The sequence below is a fragment of the Ciona robusta genome, chromosome 11 (assembly GCF_009617815.1).
Source record: "Ciona robusta chromosome 11, ASM961781v2".
In the NCBI taxonomy this organism is placed as follows: Eukaryota; Metazoa; Chordata; class Ascidiacea; order Phlebobranchia; family Cionidae; genus Ciona; species Ciona robusta.
Genome location: NC_143245.1, coordinates 6,175,910 through 6,200,510, shown reverse-complemented (window position 1 = coordinate 6,200,510; position 24,601 = coordinate 6,175,910). Strand labels below are relative to the sequence as shown.

General features: G+C 34.7%; 1 protein-coding gene across 2 annotated transcripts in view; it reads left to right on the top strand.

Moving 5' to 3' along the window:
• The first annotated feature begins 1,777 nt into the window (after positions 1-1,777).
• Positions 1,778-24,601, top strand: part of LOC149728783 (uncharacterized) — a 29,762-nt gene continuing 6,938 nt past the window's right edge. For both annotated transcript variants that reach the window (XM_089887972.1, XM_089887971.1), the window contains exons 1-42: positions 1,778-1,933; positions 2,423-2,590; positions 3,661-3,778; positions 4,092-4,273; positions 4,740-4,862; positions 5,403-5,528; positions 6,018-6,140; positions 6,723-6,845; positions 7,442-7,570; positions 7,941-8,063; positions 8,583-8,705; positions 9,280-9,402; positions 9,577-9,699; positions 10,120-10,242; positions 10,662-10,784; positions 11,076-11,210; positions 11,582-11,734; positions 12,145-12,248; positions 12,647-12,821; positions 13,317-13,436; positions 13,573-13,701; positions 13,993-14,186; positions 14,411-14,546; positions 14,654-14,847; positions 15,041-15,185; positions 15,241-15,387; positions 15,698-15,806; positions 16,322-16,479; positions 17,021-17,134; positions 17,461-17,564; positions 17,983-18,166; positions 18,477-18,601; positions 18,871-19,036; positions 19,257-19,465; positions 20,136-20,311; positions 20,594-20,757; positions 21,108-21,322; positions 21,680-21,855; positions 22,379-22,545; positions 22,807-23,021; positions 23,368-23,549; positions 23,850-24,013. In XM_089887972.1, the coding sequence (XP_089744098.1) occupies positions 1,849-1,933; positions 2,423-2,590; positions 3,661-3,778; positions 4,092-4,273; positions 4,740-4,862; positions 5,403-5,528; positions 6,018-6,140; positions 6,723-6,845; positions 7,442-7,570; positions 7,941-8,063; positions 8,583-8,705; positions 9,280-9,402; positions 9,577-9,699; positions 10,120-10,242; positions 10,662-10,784; positions 11,076-11,210; positions 11,582-11,734; positions 12,145-12,248; positions 12,647-12,821; positions 13,317-13,436; positions 13,573-13,701; positions 13,993-14,186; positions 14,411-14,546; positions 14,654-14,847; positions 15,041-15,185; positions 15,241-15,387; positions 15,698-15,806; positions 16,322-16,479; positions 17,021-17,134; positions 17,461-17,564; positions 17,983-18,166; positions 18,477-18,601; positions 18,871-19,036; positions 19,257-19,465; positions 20,136-20,311; positions 20,594-20,757; positions 21,108-21,322; positions 21,680-21,855; positions 22,379-22,545; positions 22,807-23,021; positions 23,368-23,549; positions 23,850-24,013 (6,175 nt within the window). In that variant the 5' untranslated portion in view covers positions 1,778-1,848. The remainder of the gene's footprint in view (positions 1,934-2,422; positions 2,591-3,660; positions 3,779-4,091; positions 4,274-4,739; positions 4,863-5,402; positions 5,529-6,017; positions 6,141-6,722; positions 6,846-7,441; positions 7,571-7,940; positions 8,064-8,582; positions 8,706-9,279; positions 9,403-9,576; positions 9,700-10,119; positions 10,243-10,661; positions 10,785-11,075; positions 11,211-11,581; positions 11,735-12,144; positions 12,249-12,646; positions 12,822-13,316; positions 13,437-13,572; positions 13,702-13,992; positions 14,187-14,410; positions 14,547-14,653; positions 14,848-15,040; positions 15,186-15,240; positions 15,388-15,697; positions 15,807-16,321; positions 16,480-17,020; positions 17,135-17,460; positions 17,565-17,982; positions 18,167-18,476; positions 18,602-18,870; positions 19,037-19,256; positions 19,466-20,135; positions 20,312-20,593; positions 20,758-21,107; positions 21,323-21,679; positions 21,856-22,378; positions 22,546-22,806; positions 23,022-23,367; positions 23,550-23,849; positions 24,014-24,601) is intronic.

The following is a 24,601-nucleotide window of genomic DNA, read 5'->3' as shown; positions in this document are numbered from 1 at the left end:
AAAGCAGAAAAGTTGTTTCAGCGCTATAAATTTAACCACAGATTTTCCACAAATTAAATTGACAGTTGTGTTTAGAAACTCCGAATTCAATAACTCTGTGCGCATACGTCAACAGAATCTCCACTTTGGATAATAGGCTACGTATACTACACTTCAGTAGTTATGAATGCTTTAAATATATATTGCAGGGTGCTTGTTATTGATAGGTATACGCTTATGGTAATTAGGGGACTCCAGGCAAGGTTTCGCTTCGTAGCATCTAATATAGTATCCGTTGTATACACCTTTATTGAGTACCTCATTTTTTTGGAGGTGTAATTTGATCCCAATGTTTTGGGGTAATTAGTTGAATACGATTAAATATTTTACCGTGGTAAAAATAAAAAAAAAACGTTTCAGAATTATTGTATAAATTACTTAACTATATAGAAGGTATAGAAATAGATTTTAAACAAAGTTGACTCGCATACTATTTACTTAAATCTAACAAAAAGAAGGAAACCACTCCAAAAAAAACTTAAGGTGTGGTTAAGAGAAACGCTATAATAGTGTATTGCCATGGGTGTATCGCGTTTTTGTTTCTTTGGTATTTACCCCTGTCTGGAATTTTTTACTGGAAAATACGTAGGTGCTGATGATTCATTACGGCAAGATCTATGTGCCATTTGCGTGGCTCAAAATAAAACGCTTTTATACAGCCATCGTAGTATTACATAAGAAAATATTGGCCATATGTATATCTTATTTAACATGACAAAGTTGCATTAAACTCGTAAGCGGGCGCGAGGTGTTTGAAACAGAACGCTCGTATTATATAACGACTGTCGTCAGGGTAAATAAGTTACATTCATTCATTCATTCGTTTATTTATTTATTCGTTATATAGTAGGATGGTGAAGATGGGACAACTTTGGCGCATAATATCTGAATATCCTGATCGTGTTTTAAACTGTTAACAACGGTCTATAGAAGTCTTGGGCATATAGTTTTATAATAGAATTAATAGGTGTCCCAACTTCCCCCATTCTACTATATATTTATTTAGTCCTTCGTATACAATAACGAATGTGATATTTAGTTAACATAGCGAAGAGATGGAATATAGCAGAAATTATAGCAGCGATTTGAATTAAACTAATCGTGACCGATGTGGCAAAAAGTGAGCGTAGTAAATTTCGAGATAATATGGTCCACCCGCTGCGTTAGTTGCCACCGCGTAGATGTTTACCTTTGAACACTACAATGGCTACAAATGTGCTGAATATAAAACAAAATGTGTAGCGTTGTTAGTTCAAGACGGTCAGGTTTCTTTTTGTGTGTTTTAAAGTTAATGTTTTTTTGTTTCATTTCGAATACAACATCGAAGATCAGATTAATTAAAAGAAGAAAAATGAATTAATAATAAGCAGCAAAACGACAGTCGTTAAAACACGCTGCAATAAAAACTACTCGAGTAAAACTGTTAAATAACAGCGTGGTCGCTAAACCTAAATTTAAATATAAATTAACTCCTAACGCTATACCTAAAACAAACAAAAATATAGTAGGATGGGGGAAGATGGGACACCTTTTCGTTTAGTTTTCTCTTTTTATTTGGTAGTAAACAAAGAAAATTCAATGAATTATATAACCGTATCCCCACGACTTCCACAGGCCGTTGTTAATGGTTTAAAACACGATCAGGCTATTTGGATATTATGCGTTAAAAATGTCCCATCTTCCCCCACACTACTATATATTGTAATTAAAACGAACAAAATTGTAATTGACAAGAAGTGTGGGTAAAGAAAATGACAATTTTTAACTTGTGTTTCAATTTATTTTCAGTTTTATCCTGACTGTTTCAGGATGTTGTTAAAATTAATATTATTCTTGGCCTGTTATGTGTCTTTTGTCACTGCACAGGCGATTCCGAGTGTTTATAGTCCAGTCGGTAAGTAAACACTTCACGCACAATTTATATTGTGGCTATACTTCATTTTGAAACATCGCTTCTAGTCTGGGTCCAGGCCTCTCGCTTTACCATAATATTTAGATTGTATGTCCCCTTTGGAATTAATATAAATCACTCTTCAATAAAAGGACACAATTACCACACCTTAACGTCAATTGTACGTTTTTATTACAACAAAGTGCGAGCTTACAATATCTTATTCCACAGTACGATAATTACAGAAGTTATTCGATGCTTTAGAATTTAGCATCTTTTAAAGGCCGTATGATTACACTACGGCGGGTCTTTGGCTGTATATATAAAACACACCCACAAAGTTACATACGTGGTAGCTCGTGTGCTGTCACGAGGTGTATGAAACAGTACACCCGTGTTATAATGCTGTGGTTTCCCGGCCACACAGGTCAAGGAAAATTGCATTTCTTCATTTTCTGGTTTTCTTAATTTATATGACGTTACCTTTTACAGCATTCTTCGATTGCTTCAATCCGAACAGCCTGGAACTAATTAGAATTAACACCATGTGTGGAACTCTTCTATCCCCCTGCTACCCTGATAACTATACGGTTGAGGTGGACGCCGGTAAAAAACTGTGGGATATTCAGTACATTCCGCCGACGGGACGAACCGTTGCAGGTATGTATAGCTTTGTACGGCGGCCTGGCTCAGGAATTAGGTATTCGTATGATGACCAAAGGATACCGGGCTTTCTACTTAACGCTGATACGATAACTATGGGAGAAAGCCAACAATCGCAAAGCTATAAACTTGGTAAATCGTAATTGCGGGCACGAGGTGTGTGAAACAGGATATCCGTATATGATGTGATAACGACTGTCGTTTTGTGCACACGATGATAAAGCAAGTTACATTCATTGATATGTCTATTTGGCCAAGACATTTTGTGGACATTGCTTTAACCCAGTGGTTATGTTTAAAATAGGTCTGAACCCCTGAGTGTGGGATAAATTTGTACTAAATTTGACCTAATACCTTATTAAGGAAACAAGTTTAATAAAAAAGAAAAAAATGAGAAATAATATTAGTTTGGTCGTGTTTTAGTTGTGTTTGCACATTTATTTCCAAGCAAATTGTTTTTCAATAAACGCGATTCTTGCTTCAACTTTTTTGGGGTGCTTAGTCAAATCCCTAATTTTACGGCTCACTGAACCGAAATATTGAGACAACCGATTGCCTGAAATATTACTCACACACTTTGTTGGCTGGTGAATATCGTTCCGTTTGTATAATATAATCAGTTGGAATACAACAAGAGAGCACAGCTCTAATGAATAAGCACGTCATTCAATAAGCCCAACTTAATGAACCCTTTTACTACCACGGTAGACGAAACTCGATCAGTATACGTTGTGTAGCTTAAAACAATATTTTGGTATTCTTCCACCTATGCTTTAGTGTATGGGAAAGGCACTACGCCCGAAACACGCTATAGGAAATCGGAATTTAGGACAGATAAGTTCGTCTGTTACATTAAGTTTTAGCAACTCGTTGGTCACGCTAAATAAAACAAAGGGAAGACTATTACAGTTTACAAATACACCAAATGTTCTAATTTAATTTACCTTATCGAAAGGGGGGTTTTACCTAATGGTGAAACTTACTTTAAGAGCTTTCACAATCTCTAAAATTTAAAACATAATTTTTAATACTTAGTTAACATTGTTAACAAAACTTACTTTTTTAAGGTTACCGACTTAACTTCAACGATTTTGTAACCAACGATTTCGGCGGCGACGGTGGAATTATTTACATTGGTCAAACAATAAGTGTGGATTCTTCAACAAACGTTGCTGAAGCAGCTCGGTTTGTTTTGCATTTATTTTTGTCTAGCGTTTGTGTTTTGTGTCTAATCTCTCACCAGTTAAGCAACTTAAGTTCTCTTTAATTCTGTTTAACTGTAATTGTTTTTCAATGACAGTCGTTTGTACTAGTCTCTCTTTCGTTGTTGATTTAACAAATTTGATACTTACTGTCATACATAAAGAGATAAATATTATTTTATGTTGTATTATATAGACTGTTTTTTTCATTTCGCAAACGAATAAAGCAACATTCATTTATCTTTTACTCTGCAACACAATAGAAAACGTCATTTGTTTTTTTTTCTTTTTTACAGAGACATAAGTATTTCCGGTGATGGAAGAACGGCACCAGGTTTTCTGATACAACGAACTGGTGTTGCTGCCACAAATGGCTTGATTGGCCATGTTTTAGATTTAGACTACCCGCGGTGGTATACGAACTTCTACTCAAGTCTTCAACCCGCAAGAAGGGGTTTCAATATTACTTACTGTGGAGGTGAATGCATATATTTCGGCGCCGTGGCAAAGTGGTTAACGCGCCTGCCTGTAACCCAGAGGTAATGGGTTCAAGGCTCATTGTTGCTACCATTGTGGTATTTGTCCTTGGACAAGACACCTAACAGCAATTGGCCAACCAAGTGGCCACTAATGGTTTGTCCAAATTATCAGCCATACATAAAAAAATGAAAAACATCCAAAAAAATAATCACTAACAAAGTAACATACCGTCGTTTTTTCCGGCCAGGCAAGGATAAAGTTTGTTACATTTATTTATTCATTTATTATACATTTATTTTTTCATTAATCATCAATTCAACTATTGAAAAGCCCAACTATATCTCATAAATAAAATTATTTCAACAATTTACTAAACAGCATAAACAAACTATGTTTTAAACAAAAGTAAATGAATAAAAAAAGAAATTCTTTTAGAACAAACTTTTAAACCAATTTTTTATTAGAACTGAACTTGTGCGATGCAGCAGCAAATTATTGCAAAAATGGTGGAACTTGTTCTCGTGCCAGCTTTGGTGTTTATAGCTGCGCTTGCACAGCTAGCTTCATGGGCCCAACATGTGAAATTGGTGATTTGTGTTTTATGTTTTATTTTAAATGTGTTGTAATTGCTGAAATGACTATAGAATTTTAATCTAGAGTCTGGAATTTTTGTCCTTGTAAAATTTGCTTGTTTAAATTTACAATACAACCCTAATCAAAAGTGGAGTTTTAAACTGATTTTAAATTGTGTCGGTTTAAATATTGGTAGTATTCTAGGTATTCACAATTCTATATGTTTTTCACTCTTCTCAATAGGACACTAAATCATATTAAATGGTTTAGTGTAAGTTGTATGTCAATGTAGTGACCAATCTTTTTATCTATTGAGTTGTATAAATATATAAATATGTGTTTTGTTAACGTAAGTGTGTTTATACAACTGTTTTTTTCATTATGTTTGTTAAGCGGACTTTTGCCTGATTTTCGATACCGTAATCAAACAGAAAAATAAACAATATAATTGTAAAAAAATTTTCTTTTTTTAATAGTTTCTGATTTTGTTATAAGCTAAGAGAAGCCATTTAAAATTTTTAAAAACTTAACATCTCATAATTTTTTCCTTTCAGATGTTGATGAATGCCTTACCAATCCTTGTCATTCTCTTGCTACCTGCACTAACACAGTTGGAACTTTTATCTGCACCTGTAATGCTGGGTATACTGGAGATGGTCTTGCTGCTGGCACATGCGCAAGCAAGTGAAATCAATATATTAACATGTTGTGGGGCACAGTGGTTAGCTTGCCTGCCTCTGACCCCGAGGGTTATGGTTCTAGGCTTGTCGCTGCTACCATTGTGGGCGTATGTGTCCTTGAGCAAGACACCTGAAGGCAAATGCCCAAACCCAGCGTTTACTAATGGGTTGTCCAAATCGTCAGCCAGAACCCAAGGATCCTAGCTTTCATAATGATACAGATATGTTATGTTTTTTTGGACAACGGGCATTGCTCTAACCCAGTGGTCAATAAATAGGTTGAAACTTGTTATACCTTGTGTGTCAGGGTAATGGCCCAATTCAGACAAGAATTGCAGGTCCCATAGTGTGCCACACTGTAGGACCTCACCCACATAGAATAGAAACAACCTGCTTAATTCCTACGGATCTCTTTGTTGCACATTAGATTAAATAAAAGTGTTTTAAAAATTACCAAAACTTTATGTTTAATTATAATTTTCTTAACAGATATTAATGAATGTACCCTCCCATCACATAACTGCCATGCTAATGCAGCGTGCACGGACACTATAGGGAGTTTCACATGCGCGTGTAACATTGGGTATACAGGAAATGGTGTTACTTGTACAGGTTGGTAACAAAACAAAAAAAGTTTAAATGAAAAAATGTTTTACCGGGCGAGGATAAATAAGTTATGCCACGGCGCCGGTGGTTAGAGCGCCTGCCTGTAACCAATAGGTAATGGGTTCAAGGCTTGACGCTGCTACCATTGTGGGCGTATGTGTCCTTGGGAAAGGCACTTAACGACAATTGCTCCAACCCAGTGGTCACTAATGGGTTGTCCAAATTATCAGCAATACATAAAAAAAATCCCCCAAAAAATAATCACCCACAAAGTAACATACATGGTAACTCGTAAGCTGGCATGAGGTGTTAAACCCGTGTGATAACGACTGTCGTTTTCCGGCCACGCGAGGATAAAGTAAGTTACATTCATTCATTTTCATTCAATTGATCCAATCCAGTGGTCACTAATGAGTTGACTAAAATGTCAGCGATACAGAAAAACACATTCGCAAAGTTACATACGTGGTAAGCTGGTACGAGGTGTATGAAACAGAACACCCGTGTTATAACGAATGTTGTTTTCGGCCAAGCGACGGTAAAGCAAGTTACAATCATTCCTTCAATTATTTATATATTTTTACTTAGATATAAATGAGTGCACACAAGGCACACACACATGCCATATAAACGCTGATTGCACGAACACTCTTGGAAGTTTTACTTGTGCTTGTAAAGCTCTCTTCACTGGTGATGGCACAACCTGCACAGGTCAGTTGCAGAAAATGAACTACATACTTAAAGAGGCATACCAACAAAAAAACAAAATTTGTGTATTGATAAAAATTCTCTAATGTGATCAAAGGGTATCACAAAAGTTTCAAAAGTTGAAAAAGCTACTGAAAAAAATATGTATTCTATCCATAAACAAATTTTCATTTTTCGTTGGTAGGCCCCTTTAATCAAGTATGAGATTTATGAAGCAGAACATCCATGTTATAATGACTGTCATTATACACACATGTTTAATGTATGAATTTTGTACTACTAAATATTTTTTTAAATTGAGTGTAATTTTGCAGTGTCAATTGTAACAAAACTAACAATACAACTCAAAACCTATTTTTTCAAGCTTATAATTAATTTATTTCTCAGAAAAAAAACAGTTTAACATAACACTTTGATTTTAAATTGTAATTTTAGAGACATGCAAAATGCAGTATAGTAGTGACTGACTAAAAATGTGTGGAAACACCAAAAATAGCTAGAAACAGCCTGCTTTTTAGAGCTTATTCCATTTTTTTCAACTGGAAAAAAGTTTAATATAATAGACAACTTTATATTTTTTTAACGCTTTATATCTACAGCACGGAATGAATGCACAGATGGTGGCAACAACTGTCACGCAAATGCTGCATGCACAGACACCAGTGTGGCTCCTGGTTTCACTTGTGCTTGTAACATAGGGTATGCTGGAGATGGCGTTACATGCACAAGTATGTTATATTCACGATTGCTTATAAATGCATATGTTTGTATACGTATAATGTTTTAGTATGGTACAGGCATAAGTTATTAAGCTTATACATGCTTAAGTTTGTGTATGTATTAGTATGTTACAAGCATAAGTTATTAGGTTTATTAGGTTTTTTTTTATTAAGTCTGACTATGATGTAATGTCGCAGCACCGGTCGCATGAAGGACTTGAATTGGCTTTTCGGCTATTGGGTTAATGAACCAAATCTGGCCTGAATCTCAGGTCCTTGACAACGACCTCACCCCTAAAGAATTATAATGAAAATATATATTAGGTTTATACAAGCATAATAAAGTTTTAAGAAAATTTTCATTGCTTTGTAATTGCAGATATTAATGAATGTACCCTCCCATCACATAACTGCCATGCTAATGCAGCGTGCACGGACACTATAGGGAGTTTCACATGCGCGTGTAACATTGGGTATACAGGGAATGGTGTTACTTGTACAGGTTGGTAACAAAACAAAAAAAAGTTGAAATGAAAAAATGTTTTACCAAGCAAGGATAAATAAGTAATAGTGGTTAGCGCACCTGCCTGTAACCAATAGATAATGGGTTCAAGGCTCGACGCTGCTACCATTGTGGGTGTATGTGTCTTTGGGCAAGACACTTAACGACAATTGCTCCAACCCAGTGGTCACTAATGGGTTGTCCAAATTATCAGCCAAGTTACAATTATTCATTTATTACTTGCAAGCATGATGTGTATAAATGCTACTGTGTATAGTGTGTAATAGAACACTCTTGTTATAAATGGTCAGGTAGAAAATCAAAATAAAGTTCACCTAAATTATTTAACAATTTTTTCATCATTTAGTTAAAATGCCCTTGACTGTACTGTTGAAATTTGATCATGTTCTGTAGTTTTTTTTTGTAAAATGTTTATTTAGTTTTACTGGAGTCTCCATCAAATATTTTCTGTATATTTTAGTTTTACTTAAGTCTCCGCTAAGTAAATTTTCTCTTTAGATGTTGATGAGTGCACTGTGGGTACACACACCTGTCATGCACAAGCAACTTGCACCAATACTGTAGGCAGCTTCACTTGCGCTTGTAATACTGGCTTCACTGGCAATGGCTTGACGTGCACAAGTAAGTTAATGTTTTTATTCACCGAGAGTAAGGTTATAGTATAGTAAAGTAGAAGTTCTGAACTTTATGCTTTTTTGTTGTATAAGAGATATCATCTTGCCATAATCCAGTTTTATTTTTATTACTTTAAATGAAAGCAGACTTCATAAGCGTGTTTTAGGTTACATTTAAAAATATATTATTTTAGTTATGTTTTAGCACTTAACCAGAGCATACAAGGTTTAAGGCTCGATGTCGCTACTTTTAGAGTGTATGTGTCTTTGAGCAAGACACTTAATATTATTTTATCCAACCCAGTGGTCCATAATAGGTTGTCCAAATCGGTCAGATGAAAAAAGTTTGAAAATGTATTTTACATGCATAAATTTTTAAGTTTATACATGAATAATTTTGTATATGTATTACATATTAGTGTGTTACATGCAAAAGTAAGTTGATTACATGCATTGATTTATATTTAAATATTTGTGTTATTTTCATATGGTCTGAAATACACTGTCGCCCCATATAGTGTGTAGAATGTACATACCTAAAAAGATGAAATTAAAAAAATATCATTGCTTTGTAATTGCAGATATTAATGAATGTACCCTCCCATCACATAACTGCCATGCTAATGCAGCGTGCACGGACACTATAGGAAGTTTCACATGCGCGTGTAACACTGGGTACACAGGGAATGGTGTTACTTGTACAGGTTGGTAACAAAACAATGCTACATGTAAGGTTTAATAATTTTTTGTAGTTTTAATAGTAAAAACAAGTTTTATTTGCAAAAATGTTTATTTGGCTTTACTGAAGTCTTCATTAAGTATTTTCCTTACTTATTTAGTTTTAAATTAGGTCTCCGCTAAGTAAATTTTCTCTTTAGATATTGATGAGTGCACTGTGGGTACACACACTTGTCATGCACAAGCAACTTGCACTAATACTGTAGGCAGCTTCACTTGCGCTTGTAATACTGGCTTCACTGGCGATGGCTTCACATGCACAAGTAAGTCAATGTTTTCTATTTTTTATGCTAATTTGTGGTTTAAGGGCTTCTTTTTATTTTTTCTATTTTGCTGTTAATGAGCTGTTAATTTTTTGATTTTGCTGTTAATGTAATTTTGTTGATTTAATTTTAAATGATTCCAGACTTTAGTTGCTGGTTTGAAGAGATTTTAATATATTGTTAGGTTTATTATGTTTACTTGCCCTTATGGACACCAGGTTCAAGGCTCGATGCTGCCACGTTTAGGCAATTGCTTTAACCGAGTAGTCAATAATGAGTTGTCTAAATTGTATCCAAATAAAAAAAAGTTATAGAAAAACAGTTTTATAAATGAAAAAAAAGTTACCCCACCATACAAGGATAAACAAATAAAATTTCATTATTCAGTCATTCAATTTTATTTATTAATTTTTTTTTCAGATATTAATGAATGTACAACTGGTGCACACAATTGTGATGTCAATGCCGACTGCACAGACACACCAGGCAGTTTTACTTGCCAATGTAAAACAGGGTACACTGGTAATGGAACCTCATGTGTAGGTATGTTAAAAAATGGAAAAAAAACTTTTTTTAATAAAACATTTTAATTTTTTTTTAATTTCTATGTTGTGTTTTGTTATATTGTTTTTGTTTTTTTTTGTGAACATTAAAAAATAAATTCTGTATTTTGTTTTCTTATACTGTTTTTGATATTTTTTTTGTGTTTTAAGTGTCCGTGTGTCACACCACAAACTAAATATAAACACGAGGTGCAAAGATACACCAAAAATTGTTATACATACTGTGAAACATTTATAAGACCACACCCATGCTTTAACTTAAAAACAACTGCTTTCACGTTACAAGTAACTGTTTGTAAAGGTTGTTAAAATATAAAAATAGTAAAATACCATTTAGTTTTTAAATTACAAAAACAAACCATGTTGCAAAACCTAAAACAACTGTCATGCGGTTTTCAGATATTGATGAATGCACCCTCGGCACTGATAACTGTCATGCAAGCGCCACCTGCACGAATACGGTTGGAAGCTACACTTGTATGTGCAATGCTGGCTTTACTGGAGATGGATTTACTTGCATTGGTTTGTACCCAGAAGGATTTTTAACAAATATTTTTTCTTTGCTTTGAAAGCCTCATAGGTTATCCAAGTTGTCAGCCATTAAGTAAAAATTCAAAACATTTTCACCCACAATGTAATTTACATATGTAACTTGATGACTATCGCTGCCCTGTCATATGAGGATAAATAAGTTACATTTATTTATTAATATTAAACACTTATTTTGTACGCAAAAATAAATAAGTTACATTCATTCATTTATTTTGTACGCGAATATAAATAAGTTACATTAATTCATTCATTCACTCATAGATATTGATGAATGCGCTTTGGGCTTACACAATTGTAACACAAGTCTGAATGAACAGGTTTGTTCAAACACAATGGGAGGTTTTAATTGTCTTTGCAACTCTCCTGAATACAGAGGAACACCTCCAAGTTGCCTAGGTAAGATTTTTCATTTGGCCTCTATGGCACAGTGGTTTGTACATCTGCCTCTGATTCGTAGGTTATGGGTTCAAGGCTCGTCACTATAGCTTGTTGACGTATGGGTTCTAGAGCAAGACACGTATCGTCAATTGCTCCAACCCAGATGTCAATTATGGGTTGTCTAAATTGTCAGCCATACAGAAAAGCACTGCCATTAAGTTACAAATGTGATATTGGTAAGCTGGCATGAGGTGTATGAAACAGAATACCCGTGTTGTTTTTATTGTTCTTTTTTGGCCCTACAACATTGTCACTCTATATTTTTGTAAAAAAAAAAGAAAAAAATTTAACATTATTGTTTTTCCAATAATTCAATATCATTTTTCCAGGATATTACTGCCCTGGAAACGTCAGTCTTCCGGCTACTTGTCTTATACCAGGATTTATAGAGTGGCCATTATTCCATGATGGTTCTAAAATCTTCAACAATAACGAAGAAGTAACTTGGTTTGTTAATATGACCGGCCAAGTCAATAAAACAGGTTTGAAATTTTATCAAATCTTTTTAGTAATCTTCCAGTTTTCAATTCTATTTTACACTCCTTTAAATTTATTTCCAGTTTAAATAATTCTATTTCATACTATATCAACTTTTTGGTAGCTTTTCGGGCTCTATACCCACTGCCAAATAATGCTGCTCTGTACCGATGCCGAACTGATGGTACCTCATGCATATTGCCGATTTTTTGGTACCATGATTACTGCATATTTTTTTGCTTTATCTGTACTGTTAACATGTCAACCTTATGCACACTGTCGACTTGTCCCTCTGTATCTCCTAGCAAAGTTTTACTCTGTGTGTTCAAATACACCAGTAAACTATCAAACAAACAGCCAAGCTGTAAAAACAAATATTTTTAACGAATTTTGTTATTCCTTTTTTCTTTAACAGCCATTAGATTCATCTTTCAAGAGATTTCTGTGGCTCATACTCAAGATTACATCATATTTAGTACAAGCCCTGATATTAATGACTTATCTGCTTTCTTGGCTGTGGTAAATATTGCTATGTAAAATAGAACAACCGTTATGGCTAGTGATTGAATGTATAAATGTAACTTGCTTTATCATTGCGTGCACAGGAAAACGACAATAGTTGTAACACAGGTGTTCTGTTTCATACATCTCGTGCTCGCGTATGAGTTTCATGTATGTGTCTTTGTGGATGGTTGTTTTTTTGTGTGTGGCTGATAAATTAGAATACCCTTTAGTGATCACTGGGTTGGAGCAACTGCCTTTAAGTGTCTTGCCCAAGGACACATGCACCCACAATGGTAGCAGCGAAGAGCCAGGCAGACTTGCTAAAAGAATAGAACAGAATGCATTATTTTGGTGTAGACACTAAAATAGTAATTTCATTTTTATAATAACCTAACAATTTACTTAAATTACAGATCACTGGTACAAAAACAAACATACTGAATCAACTTACTGCTGCAAGTTCAACAAACCCTGTTGGTTTTGATGTAGCCACTTCTACCTATATTATTCCAAGAACGGAAGTATACATTCATTTCCACAGTGACAGAGAGATCGTTTCAACCGGTTTTAAAATCCGGTATGACCCAGGTAAAACCAGTTGGGGTATTATTTTATTTACATGCAGTGTGTCTACAAGTCTCAATGTGTTCAGCATCTAGCACAGTGGTTAGCACACCTGCCTTTAACCTGTAGGTTATGGGTTCAAGGCTCGTCACTGCTACTGCTGTGGAAGTATGTGTCTTTGGTCAAGACACATAATGCAAGTTGCTTTAACCCACTGGTCACTAATAGGTTGTCTAAATTATCAGCCATATAGAAAAACACACTCACAAAGTTACATACGTGGTAACTCATACTGGTACAGGGTGTATGAAACAGAACACTCCTGTTATAACGACTGTCGTTTTACGGCTATGCTAAGATAAAGCAAGTTACATTTATTCCTTCATTTATTCATATATATCTTATTTATTTATTTATACAGACCTAGCTGCAGTGCTTTAGTTACACTGTAAAGTTTTTTATTTTTACTTTTCTTAATAGGTAAACGGGTTTTAACCGCTTTGTTCTTGTTTTATCCAGATACGGATGACTGTGTAACATCGTCAGTAAATTGTAAAAATAACGGAACATGCTCTGACCGTGTGTTTGACTATATGTGTGAGAACTGCCCAGGATACACAGGAAGGGATTGCGACATGGGTACGTCTGCTTGTATGCTATTGATGAAACAGAACATCCGTGTTATAGCGACTGTCGTTTTCGGGCCTAGCGAGGATAAGGAACTTATATTTACAAGTTTTTCTAACATTTGTTCATAAATCCTTTTGTTTTGCAGACGAAGACGAATGTAGCAATTCAACTTTAAACAACTGTCATGCAAATTCAACTTGCACTAATTTAAATGGAACATTTAGTTGTGCATGCAATGCACCTAGCTTTACTGGCAATGGAACATTTTGTCAGCGTAAGTTTTTATTTTTGGATTATTTTTTGTTATGTTTAAATATTACAAATTTTAAGGTTTTGAACAAAGCTATTTTGTTTAATTTTTCAGAGGAATGTATAAACTTTGAAATATCCATGTTGTTCTAGCTTTAAATTTTAACATCTAAAATGTTAAACATAACATTAAAGTGTTTGACAATAAAACACACACAAAAACACTAGACTTTTTACTGTCAAAATAGTTATACACAACGCTAATTTTGTCCTTTTTTCGTATATTTTATCTTTTAAATTAATAAAACCTTTTTAGCCCATCTCAATGTTACGAATTTGGTCGTTTCATCACCGCCTGGAGGGACTTCATTAAATGTAACTTTTGATACAACTGCACCATGGGGCACAGACCCTAACTACTTGAACAATTACAATATACTTGTGTTTAAAGTTGGAGACACAAGGCCCACTAACATTACCACTGCAAGTGTAAACCTACCAGCTTTCCAGGTACAAAAAGCTGCCGTATAAAAGTACAAAAAAATATACTTTTTCATAGTTTGGAAACTAGCCAGAATTTAGTGACGCTTTTCTTATAGAAAATCCCATGCATTGTCGCAGAGAGGATTTTTAAATTTTTTTTTTTGGGGGGGGGGGGTATGATTTGAACATCTAAATCTATATACAAATTTTTAATTTTTAAACTCAGGCCTAAATTTTGAATTCTTTTTCAGTCAACTGTGGTATCCGGATTACTGCCAGCAACAAGTTACTATGTCCAAATAACTGCTGGAGCACGTGGGCCGTTATTCCCTACTGCTGTTTTTGAAATAAATGTGGCAAATATAACCTACCAGACTGCCGATACAGGTAAAGTATAGAAATAAGTTTGTTTTTGTTTTTTTTATTTACTGTTTTTTAAAACCTATTCCCTTTTTCTTTTTTTTCTTTTTTTAAAAACTTTTTTTATATTTTAGTTCCCCTTGCCCCAAGCAACCTAAACGTGACAAGCAGTGACCAGGATACGGTTCGCATAGAATGGACACGTCCCAATGAAACATCTATTGGTAAAACCATAGAATTTATTGTTGAAGCCCAGAGGTCTGTACAGGATTGCATAACATTCGGTGTACCAGCTCTAGGCTTTCAAGTGGATTGTGCTCTTCCCAAGGTGAATTAAATAAGTAATTTTACCGAGTTTTATTCAAAAACCTGAAAAAATTATTTTTGAAATTATGACATTAAAACTTTTTTTTTGTAAAATTTGTAATTATTTAATTTTGTTAAAAAAATGAAGTATATTTTGTTATTAAAATTGAAAAAAATAGATTTGGTACAAACGGTTAAGTAAATTTTTTTTGCAGGATTTTACTGTCTCAGCTTCTGCAGTTATGAGCAATACCTATGTGTTGACTGGTCTTGTGCCGTACCGGACTTACAATATTCGAATCCGTGCTAAGACATCAGCTGGGTTTGGTCCTTGGAGCAACAATGCAACTGGATTTACTGGTTTGTTAAAATTTGTAAAGGTTTATTACCGTCACTTTTACACGACCATTTTCAGGCATCGAATGTCCCGGTTTCCGACGCCCTGTTCCTGCCAGCCAACCGTCATGTACTTTCCAAGAGGCTTCAATACGTAGTGAAAACTTCCCTCGGCAATACCCACCATGGAATGACACCTTTTATTCTGTTGACTTCAGAGGACAAGGTAAAATCTTTGGGTAAAATTTTTTCAAGGCAAAATTTTATGGAAAAATCCTGCGTAAATATAATTAATAAAAACAATAATTTTATTTTTCTATACGATTGCTGATGTGAAGATTGAAATATATAAAATAAAAAGGAAGAAGCAGGTTATGGCGACAAAATTACAGTCGTTAAAACATGCTTATTAATAAAAATATGTTTACATTTAATTGGAAATTGGTAAAAGTACAAATAGACAATACTAAATTTTCTGTGCTTCTAAATACAAATTTCTCTAATTTTTTTTAAAGGTGTCAAAAACTCTGTTTCAGGTGCAGTTCAAATTGTGTTTGATTTCTTTGCTACTGAGCCCAATCAAGATTACTTGGATATTATATTTGGAACTATTAACTTTGCACCACAAATTCCAAACTCTAGGATGTAAGTACAACTAAATAATTCTCTTTGACTATGGGAGTTTTTGCAGACTGTTTTTATTTTAGTTTTTACATTTAAATAATTGTTTGATATTTGTATTTAATGTTTAGACACTATCGTATGATTTTTGTTTATTTTTTCCGTTGCCATGTCACAGTGGTTACTCTAACCCAGAGGTTATGGGTTCAAGGTTTGTCTCTGCTACCTTTTTTCTTAAGCAAGACACTTAGCGGCAATTGCTCCAACAGTGATCACTATTGGGTTGTCTAAATTGTCCGCCATGCAGAAAAAGCAAAAAACCACAAAGTTACATACAGGGTAATTTGTAAGCAGGAAGTGTATAAAACAAATTTGTGTTACAGTGACTGTTTTCTTAAACCATCACCAACTTAAAAACCTACTAAATATACCTTACTTCTTTTTTTATATTTACATATTCCTTAAATTAATCTAAAGTAAACCGTAGAAATAGTAATAAAACAACCCCTAATGCCTCTAATAAATCATTTCTTTTTCAGTCGAAATAGTTTTACTGGGGACATAACTGGTTCACAATCCCCCATAGTGTTCACCATGGCTGAAACAGGAGGCATCTTAACGCTAAGATTTCACGCCGATCTGTTTAACCCAACTGGAAATGGTTCTTTTCCAGGATTCCAAGTTCACTACGAAACAAGTAATTTTATGTTTTAATATTTTTTAAGAGTCGTTAACCCTGATGAAGAAGTCGTACATAGGGCGTTTAAACTTTAAGAAAATATACTTGCCAAAAAATCTCTCACAAAGAAACATATACTGTAACTCGTAAGCGGGCACAGGGTGTATGAATCAGAACACCCACATTATATTACCTATCTATGCCTTGCCACATGAGGATAAATAAGTTACACCTGTGGTAACTTGTAAGCAGGCACGAGGTGTATGAAACATAAAATTCGTGTTACATCGACTTTAGTTGCCCCACGCAAAAAAAGTTACTTTCATTCATTTATTTATAATTGAAAAGGGCATTTACTATGCCCTGCCATGCAAGCATAAATAAGTTTCATTTATGTCTTTCAGTTTTCCAATTTATACCAAAAGCAAATAATCATTTAACTTAAAAATAAAATGTTGTACATATTTCTGTTACTTCTGCTACCAGGCATAATGTAAATAATCTTTATCTTTTTAATCTGTATATCTGTTACTTCTTTAAACAATACTATCTGCCACAGATTCAACCCGCTGCAGTCCCAACCCATGTATTAACGGAGGAACGTGCACAGATATCCCATTTGACTTCCAATGTGCATGTCCCACAATATGGGGCGGAAAAGTTTGCAATCTACGTAAGAAAAAATATGTTTTCCAATATATTGACTATTTTTTAAAATATTTTTTTGATTTTACCTGAAAATGCTTGCACTGGGAAACACATTTTAAAATAAGCAAAGTTTTTAGATTTTCATATTTTTTAACCTAGTGAAACATTATGGATTCTCCAAATTTTCAGCCATAAATAAAAATATTACGTATGTGGTAACTCAAACGCTAGCTTAGTAAAAAACACAATACCTATGCTAATATGACCATTTTCCACTATACAAAGATAAATAACTTACATTCATTCAATATGAATACCACTAAACATTCCATGATTTTTTTTTTTTTATAGAACTTGTATCTATTGACGTCCAATGTTCTTCTACGTCCCCAACTTCATTCACCGTGAATTGGAATGTGACGTCCGCGTGGCAGAATGATGCAACTGTTATCGCTGTAAGTTAACAATAATAATAAATTGCGCCGTGCCACAATGGTTGGCATGCATGGCTCTAACCTAGAGGTTATGGGTTCAAGGCTTGTCGCTGCTACTATTGTGGGCGTATGTGTCTTTGGGCAAGACACTTAAGAGCAATTGCTCCAACCAAGTGGTCACTATCTAATGAGTTGTCCAAAATTATCAGTCAGACATAAAAATAAAAAAAAATCCCCAAAAATTAGTCACTCACAAAGTAACATACTAACTCGTAAGCTGGCATGTGGTAAATGAAACAGAGCAGTCATGTTTAACAACTATCTTTTCTCGGCCACGCACAGATAAAGCATGTTACATTCGCTCATTAAAACGAAACTTTATGCAGTTTAGTGAAAATTCAAAACAAAATTTTTATAACGAATATTTGTTTCAAACCAGGGATACAACGTAACATACAGTGGTGCAGTGACTGGTTTTATGAGGAAAGCCCTTGGTGATAGTTCTGCTACCATATCCGGTTTCACAGCTTACCAACCATACACTGTGACTGTCACAATATTAGCTGTCAGTCCTGCTACTGTACCAACTTCAAACACTTGCTCAGGAAACACTGCACAACAAGGTATTTGTATATTTCGACCTTTTTTAACACACTAGTTTTATTTTTTTGTATTTACTATATTAGTACAGTATAAATATTCGGTGTAAAAGTATTACTGGTGCCGTATCTGTAGCCTTAACCACTGCAGTGTCAATTAGCATTAAGACACTTAATTCTGTTGCCTTTTAAATTTTTTTCTGCTCTTTAATTATTTCAGTTTTAAATTTCCTTGGGTTTATTGATACTTTTTACAATTTTTGCTTTTTTAACATTTTTTACATTTTTATTTATCATTTTTTTACATTTTTAACTAATGTCAACATTCTGACAGCTCCTGATGCGCCGACGAGCGTGGTTGCCACTGCCACGTCTTCTTCTACAATTGATGTAACATGGGTTGCACCTGTTGTCACTCGTGGTGTACTTTTATCATACACTGTAACATACACACAAACAGTAAGTACTCAAATACATTATAATGGCTTCAACCCAGTGGTCACAAATAAATTGTTACAGTTGTCAAACATACAAATGTTCCAATTGCACCAAATGGTAAAAATATTACTTTACAATAATTTTTTTCCTAAGTTTTACTTTATTTTTTTAATTTTTAGAATATTGTTTTTAAATTTTAATTTTTAAAATTTTTATAGAAATTTATTAAAAATTTTACTTTAAAATATATAAATCACATTTTAAGCAACACTTTTGTGTTTTTTTTCCAGGAAAATGGAGTTAGTATGAGACAGATAGTTGTCGCACCTGCCACCACCTTTACTATATCTTCCCTCCCAGCATACAGAACATACACTGTCTCTGTTTTAGCCAAAACAGCTGGAGGGAATGGACCAATTGGAAATGCAGCTGCCACTGCCAGAACTTTCGAAGCTGGTAAGTTGTTGTTTGAGCTTGAATAAAATTAGGTAATGGAAAAATATCCTAAAAAACACAAAGTAATATAGGTGGTAACTCGTAAGCGGCACGAAGAGTATGAAACAGAACCCCCTGTGTTAAATGGAATGCCCCGCCACGCAAGGGTGGAATGTCCTTTCCCCGCCACGCGAGTCGTTTAAAGCTTTTTTAAAAAGTATCATTCATGTTCTTTTTTCAGTTCCTGGTCCAGTTTCTGGCTTAACACTGACACCTACTGCTCGTACAATTGCTGTTGCATTCACTGCTCCTATCAGCACTGGTGTAATGAATTATGACGTTGAATACTTTGTAACAACAGCGACAGCTGCAACAGCTACAACCATAAGCACAGCTAACCCATCTGTGACTATTCCAACACTGACGCCAGCTACAGGCTACACTGTTAACGTAAGTGCATTTTTTGCGCTAACGCCCACATTGGTAGCAACTTTACAACTTTGTTCTATTTTGTATAAGTGAGGTTTTTTGAGGACAAGGAATTTGACTACATTTGGCATTTTACCCAAAAATGCCAAGCTTAGTGGTTAGGCACTTGTACCCGTAGGATACTAGGTTCAATGCTTGATACTGATACCATTGACGCCTATGTGTCTCGAGCGGGAGGTTTAGCGATAATTGTTTTAACCTAGTTGTCAAAAATAGGTTGCCCTAAATCTTATACTCAAAAAAACAAAAAAGGCAGAAAATAATTACTCACAAGGTTACAACTCGTAAGCTTGCACTTGATGTATGATGTAAACAGAACACTGGTGTTATATCAACTGTCGTTATGCCAACATGCAAGAATGAATAAGATTTATTCATTAAGTTAAACCCTCATTTTGTTTATTTTTTAAATGCTGTCGTTTTTCCGAAAAAAATCTTACTCTTTGCTGTTTAAACTAATAATCTAGTTTTCTTAAGTGTTTTATATAATAAGAATCATTAAAACATTTTTTTAAATCACTTACATAGTTACATATCTGGTAACTCGTAAGCGGGCACGAGGTGTATGAAACGGATGTTTCTTGTTGTATGACTGTCATATCTAAGCTACATTTCTAAATTTATTTTTCAGGTTTATGCAAGATCAGGTATACCAGGTAGAAGTCCAGTACAAACTGCAACAACCACAACAGCTGAGGATGTTCCGAGTGCCGTGACAGGTTTATCTGTCTCTTCTACTGATCCAACCATGATGTTAGTTATGTGGGGGGTGCCAGCACAACAAAATGGAGTCATAACAAGCTACAGGTATTTACTATTTTTCTTGTTTTTTTATTTCTACCTATCTAATTTTTCTAAATTCTCATGCCACCCAAAAAATAATGACTTTTGCTATTTTGTGTTTTTTTTTAAAGAAAAAATACACAGTACTTCATAGAGAGAAAAGTGTATGAAACAGAAAACTTGTGTAATAACGTCTGGTGTTGCCCCAACGTGTGAGAACAACTAAATATCATTTATTTCTGTAATTTTGAATTTTCAACTTTCACATTCAGAAATTTGATTTTAAATCCTGTTAAATTGTAACAGAGTTACATGGAGTCCAGGTGCTGGATCTCAAGTAGTCACTGGTGCTACAAGCTACACCATTACAGGACTCTCTGCTTTTACTGACTACACTGTAACTGTATATGCATCAACTGCTGTGGGTGAGGGTCCTGGAGATACGGCAACTGGAAAAACAGCGGAAGGAGGTAAATTGAACTGGTAAAAAATAAAGAAACATAGAAAGGTGTGCATGGACATAAACATGCCAGAAATAGTAGTAATAACAATGTTTTAGCTAAATACATTTTGGGCAGGACACTTAACAGTTGTTGCTCCAACCAGCTCAACAATGGGTTGTCAAATTAAAACAGACTATTTAACAAGTTTATATTATTTCTGGTAGCAACAGTTTATTTATCAGCTATACGTTACACAATATGGAACAAATTGCTCCCAAAACTATACAAGTTTTTAGACTTTATAAATTACTAAGTTTTTTTTAACCTAATACTTTCCCTAAGGTTCCCACTATTTCAAACCCATATTTTTGTTGCAGTTCCGACTACTGCTGTCACAAGCTTACAGGTAGTTCCTTCAGCAAGAAGCGCTGCTGTTACCTTTAACGCCCCTGTTCCCGTTACTGGCGTGTTTGTATACACAGTGCAGTACTATGTAACATCTGCCGGTGTGGGTACAGCACAATCAGTCACCTTGAATACAAACTCTGGTAGAGTTCCAACGCTCACACCAAACAGCGCATACACTTTCGTGGTAAGAATTAGTTAATCACCTACAAAGTAACATACTTGGTAACTCGTAAGCTGGTATGTGGTATATGAAACAGAACACCAGAGGATAAAGTAGGTTACATTCATTCATTCATTCATTCATGCATTAGTTAACAACTAGTTTTTAAACTATAATGATATAAAAAAAATTATGATATGAAAAAAATTAACAAAAATAATCACTTACAAAGTATTCATTTATTTATTCAAACTCATTTTTTATGGTCATCGTTTTAGTGCAAAAAATCATTCCTTTTCACTGATTTTATTAATGTTATAATCTGTTTTAATAAGACAAATACAATTTATGTGATGTGATGTGTAATGTCATTTTTTCTAGGTAACACCAAGAACTGGGGCCACAGGTGCGGGGCCTACTGCCACTGCTACACATACAACTTTAGAAGATACCCCTGGTATGGTGTCTAGCCTGGTGGTCTCTTCAAGTCGTTTCGATCAAATTGATGTAACATGGGGTGCACCTACTATGCCCAATGGCGTAATCACACAGTATCAGTAAGTACCTTTTAAATAAAGGATACCAGATTCAAAGCTTGGTGCTGCCGCTAAGTTGCATACATGATAACATGTCTAGCACCATGGCACAGTGGTTAGCACGCCTGCTTCTAACCTAGAGGTTATAGGTTCAAGGCTTGTCGCTGTTACCATTGTTGGCGTATGTGTCCCCTTAGGCAAGCCTCGTAACGACAATTGCTTAGACCTAGTGGTCACTAGTGGTTGTTCAATCTGTCAACCATACGTAAAAATAAAAAAATAATAATCACATACAAAGTTACACACATGGTAATTCGTAAGCTGGCATGAATGTATGAAACAGAACATCCGTGTTATAACAACTGTCAATGCCTCGCCATGCGAGGATAAATAAATTCCATTCATTCATTCTTGTAAGCAGACATGAGGTGTATGAAATAGGACACCTGTGTTATAATGACTTTCTTTACTGTGTCATGAAAGGATAAACAAATAAGTTATAATTACACATTTAAACTTCATGCATTTTTCCAATATATTTTAGAATAACATGGAGTCCCGGCAATGGTATGATGAACTTTAGTTCCACAACCACCACACACAGCATTACCCCTCTCACTTCCAATCTTAACTACACGGTCACCGTGTATGCCTATACTGCTATTGGTAGAGGTGTAAGCAATTCTGCTGTGCAAAGAACCTTGGAATCAGGTTAAATATTTTAAAAAAATTGTTCCATTTTTAACAGTTAAAAACATACCATACTTGGGCATAATAGATGTAAAACAATGTTAATTTAATATGTCTTTTTGATTGTAACTAAACAAATAAATCAAAAACCATTTTACGTTAAAGAGAAACCTTTAGTTTTGTGGCAGTTAAACTCTTAATTCATAACTTTTTTTAAAATTTTTTTATGCAAGGAGTAATTGATATTTTGTGCGTTTGGTCCTTATTTTTTCTCTTTTTCAGTTCCAATTGATCCAGTTACAAGTGTTGTGATAGCAACTGCTGCTACGTCAGTAAATGTGAGTTTCAACCAACCAGCCACAGTCACTGGCATGCTCTCATATGAAGTTAGCTATTACGTGACTTCTGCTGGACCAAGCACTGCTGTTGAACAAAACTTTACATCTACAGCTGATACAATTACTGGACTCATGCCCAACACAGCTTACACTGTCATAGTGAGTTTTTGTTCTAATAGCTCTCGTCAATAAACAGAATTCAATGTAATGACAAACCTTTTTAATTATCACATATACCACTCTCCAAGCCAGAGAATACAGGTTTGAGGCTGAACGTTGCTACCATTGTAGGCATATGTCATGTGGTAGGACGCTTAATGACAATTGCTTCAATTTAATACAGCCTAGTGGGTTGTTTAAATTTTACCTCAAAAAACAACCAGTATCCTAGCCCCACTATGCAAGGTTAAAAACTTGCATTTATTTATTCAAATTAATTTAATGTAATATAATACAACACTTTATTTTTTACACTGCAATATGTTTAATATTTCTTTTCCACCAGGTTACTCCACAGACCACAGCAGGCAAGGGGGGTGCTGCAACTGTAGTGACGCAAACTTTTATGACTGATGAAGCCGCAGCAGCAGCCGTGGCAAGCGTCACAGAAGGCACAAAAACTGCCGACTCCATAACTGTCAACTGGGCACCGCCAGCTGTTAATAATGGAGTCATTACTCAGTACAGGTAAAGTATGAATAGCTGGTTCATTTTGAGTTTCCATTTACAAGTATTGTTTTGATGTCAGTTGCATGGATTTGAATTCTATTTTTTGTCCATTTTTTTCACCTGAGTGAATAAATATGTGTGTAACAGTTTCCATCGAATAAAAGGTAAATAAACATATTTCATTTATAATTACAGTTGTTGAAAGTAGAGCAATCAATTACATTTGTTTTTTGGAATAAAAATTTTCTTCTGATTTATGTTCGTTCAGAAAAAAATGCAAAGTAAAAATTTTTTAATTCACCATTTTTTTCATGACAGAGTTACATGGAATTCAGGTGCTGGAAATCAAGTTGTCACTAGTGGTACAAGCCACACCATTACAGGACTCTCCGCTTTTACTGACTACACTGTAACTGTATATGCGTCAACTGCTGTTGGTGAGGGGCCTGGTGTCAATCAAGTAATACGAACAAATGAAGCCGGTAAGTTTTATGAATGAATGTAACTTTTTTATCCTCGAGTGTCTGGAAAAAGACGTTATAACACAGGTTTTCTGTTCCACATTCCTCATGCTCCCTTAAGGGCTACCACTTTGTGGGTGACTGTTTTTTCCGCGGTGCCGGACAAATCTTAAAAAGGTCCTTTACCTATAATCCTATATAGTTGAGTATGTCAAGTCCAGTACAGATATATGCATTTTCTAACAGCCTATATATACAACCCATTAGTGACCACTGGTTTGGAGCAATTGTTGTTAAATGTTTTGTCCAAGTATAAATGAATGTAACTTTTTTTATCCTCGCCTGGTGGGGCAATCATAGTCCTTTTTACACGGGCGTTCTGTTTTATACACCTCGTGCTCACTTACAAGTTGCCACGAATGTAACTTTGTGGGCGATTGTTTTTTAAGTATTTTTTTTAAGTATTTAAGTTCAGCAAACAGACAATGGCAGCAGCATTGAGCTTCTAGTTAAAAGGCTTGCCCTCTTTAACTTTTTACAACCAAGAATAAATAACAAATTTTAGAAAATTGTGCCAGAAGAGGTTTTTACACTTAATAACTTGCCTTG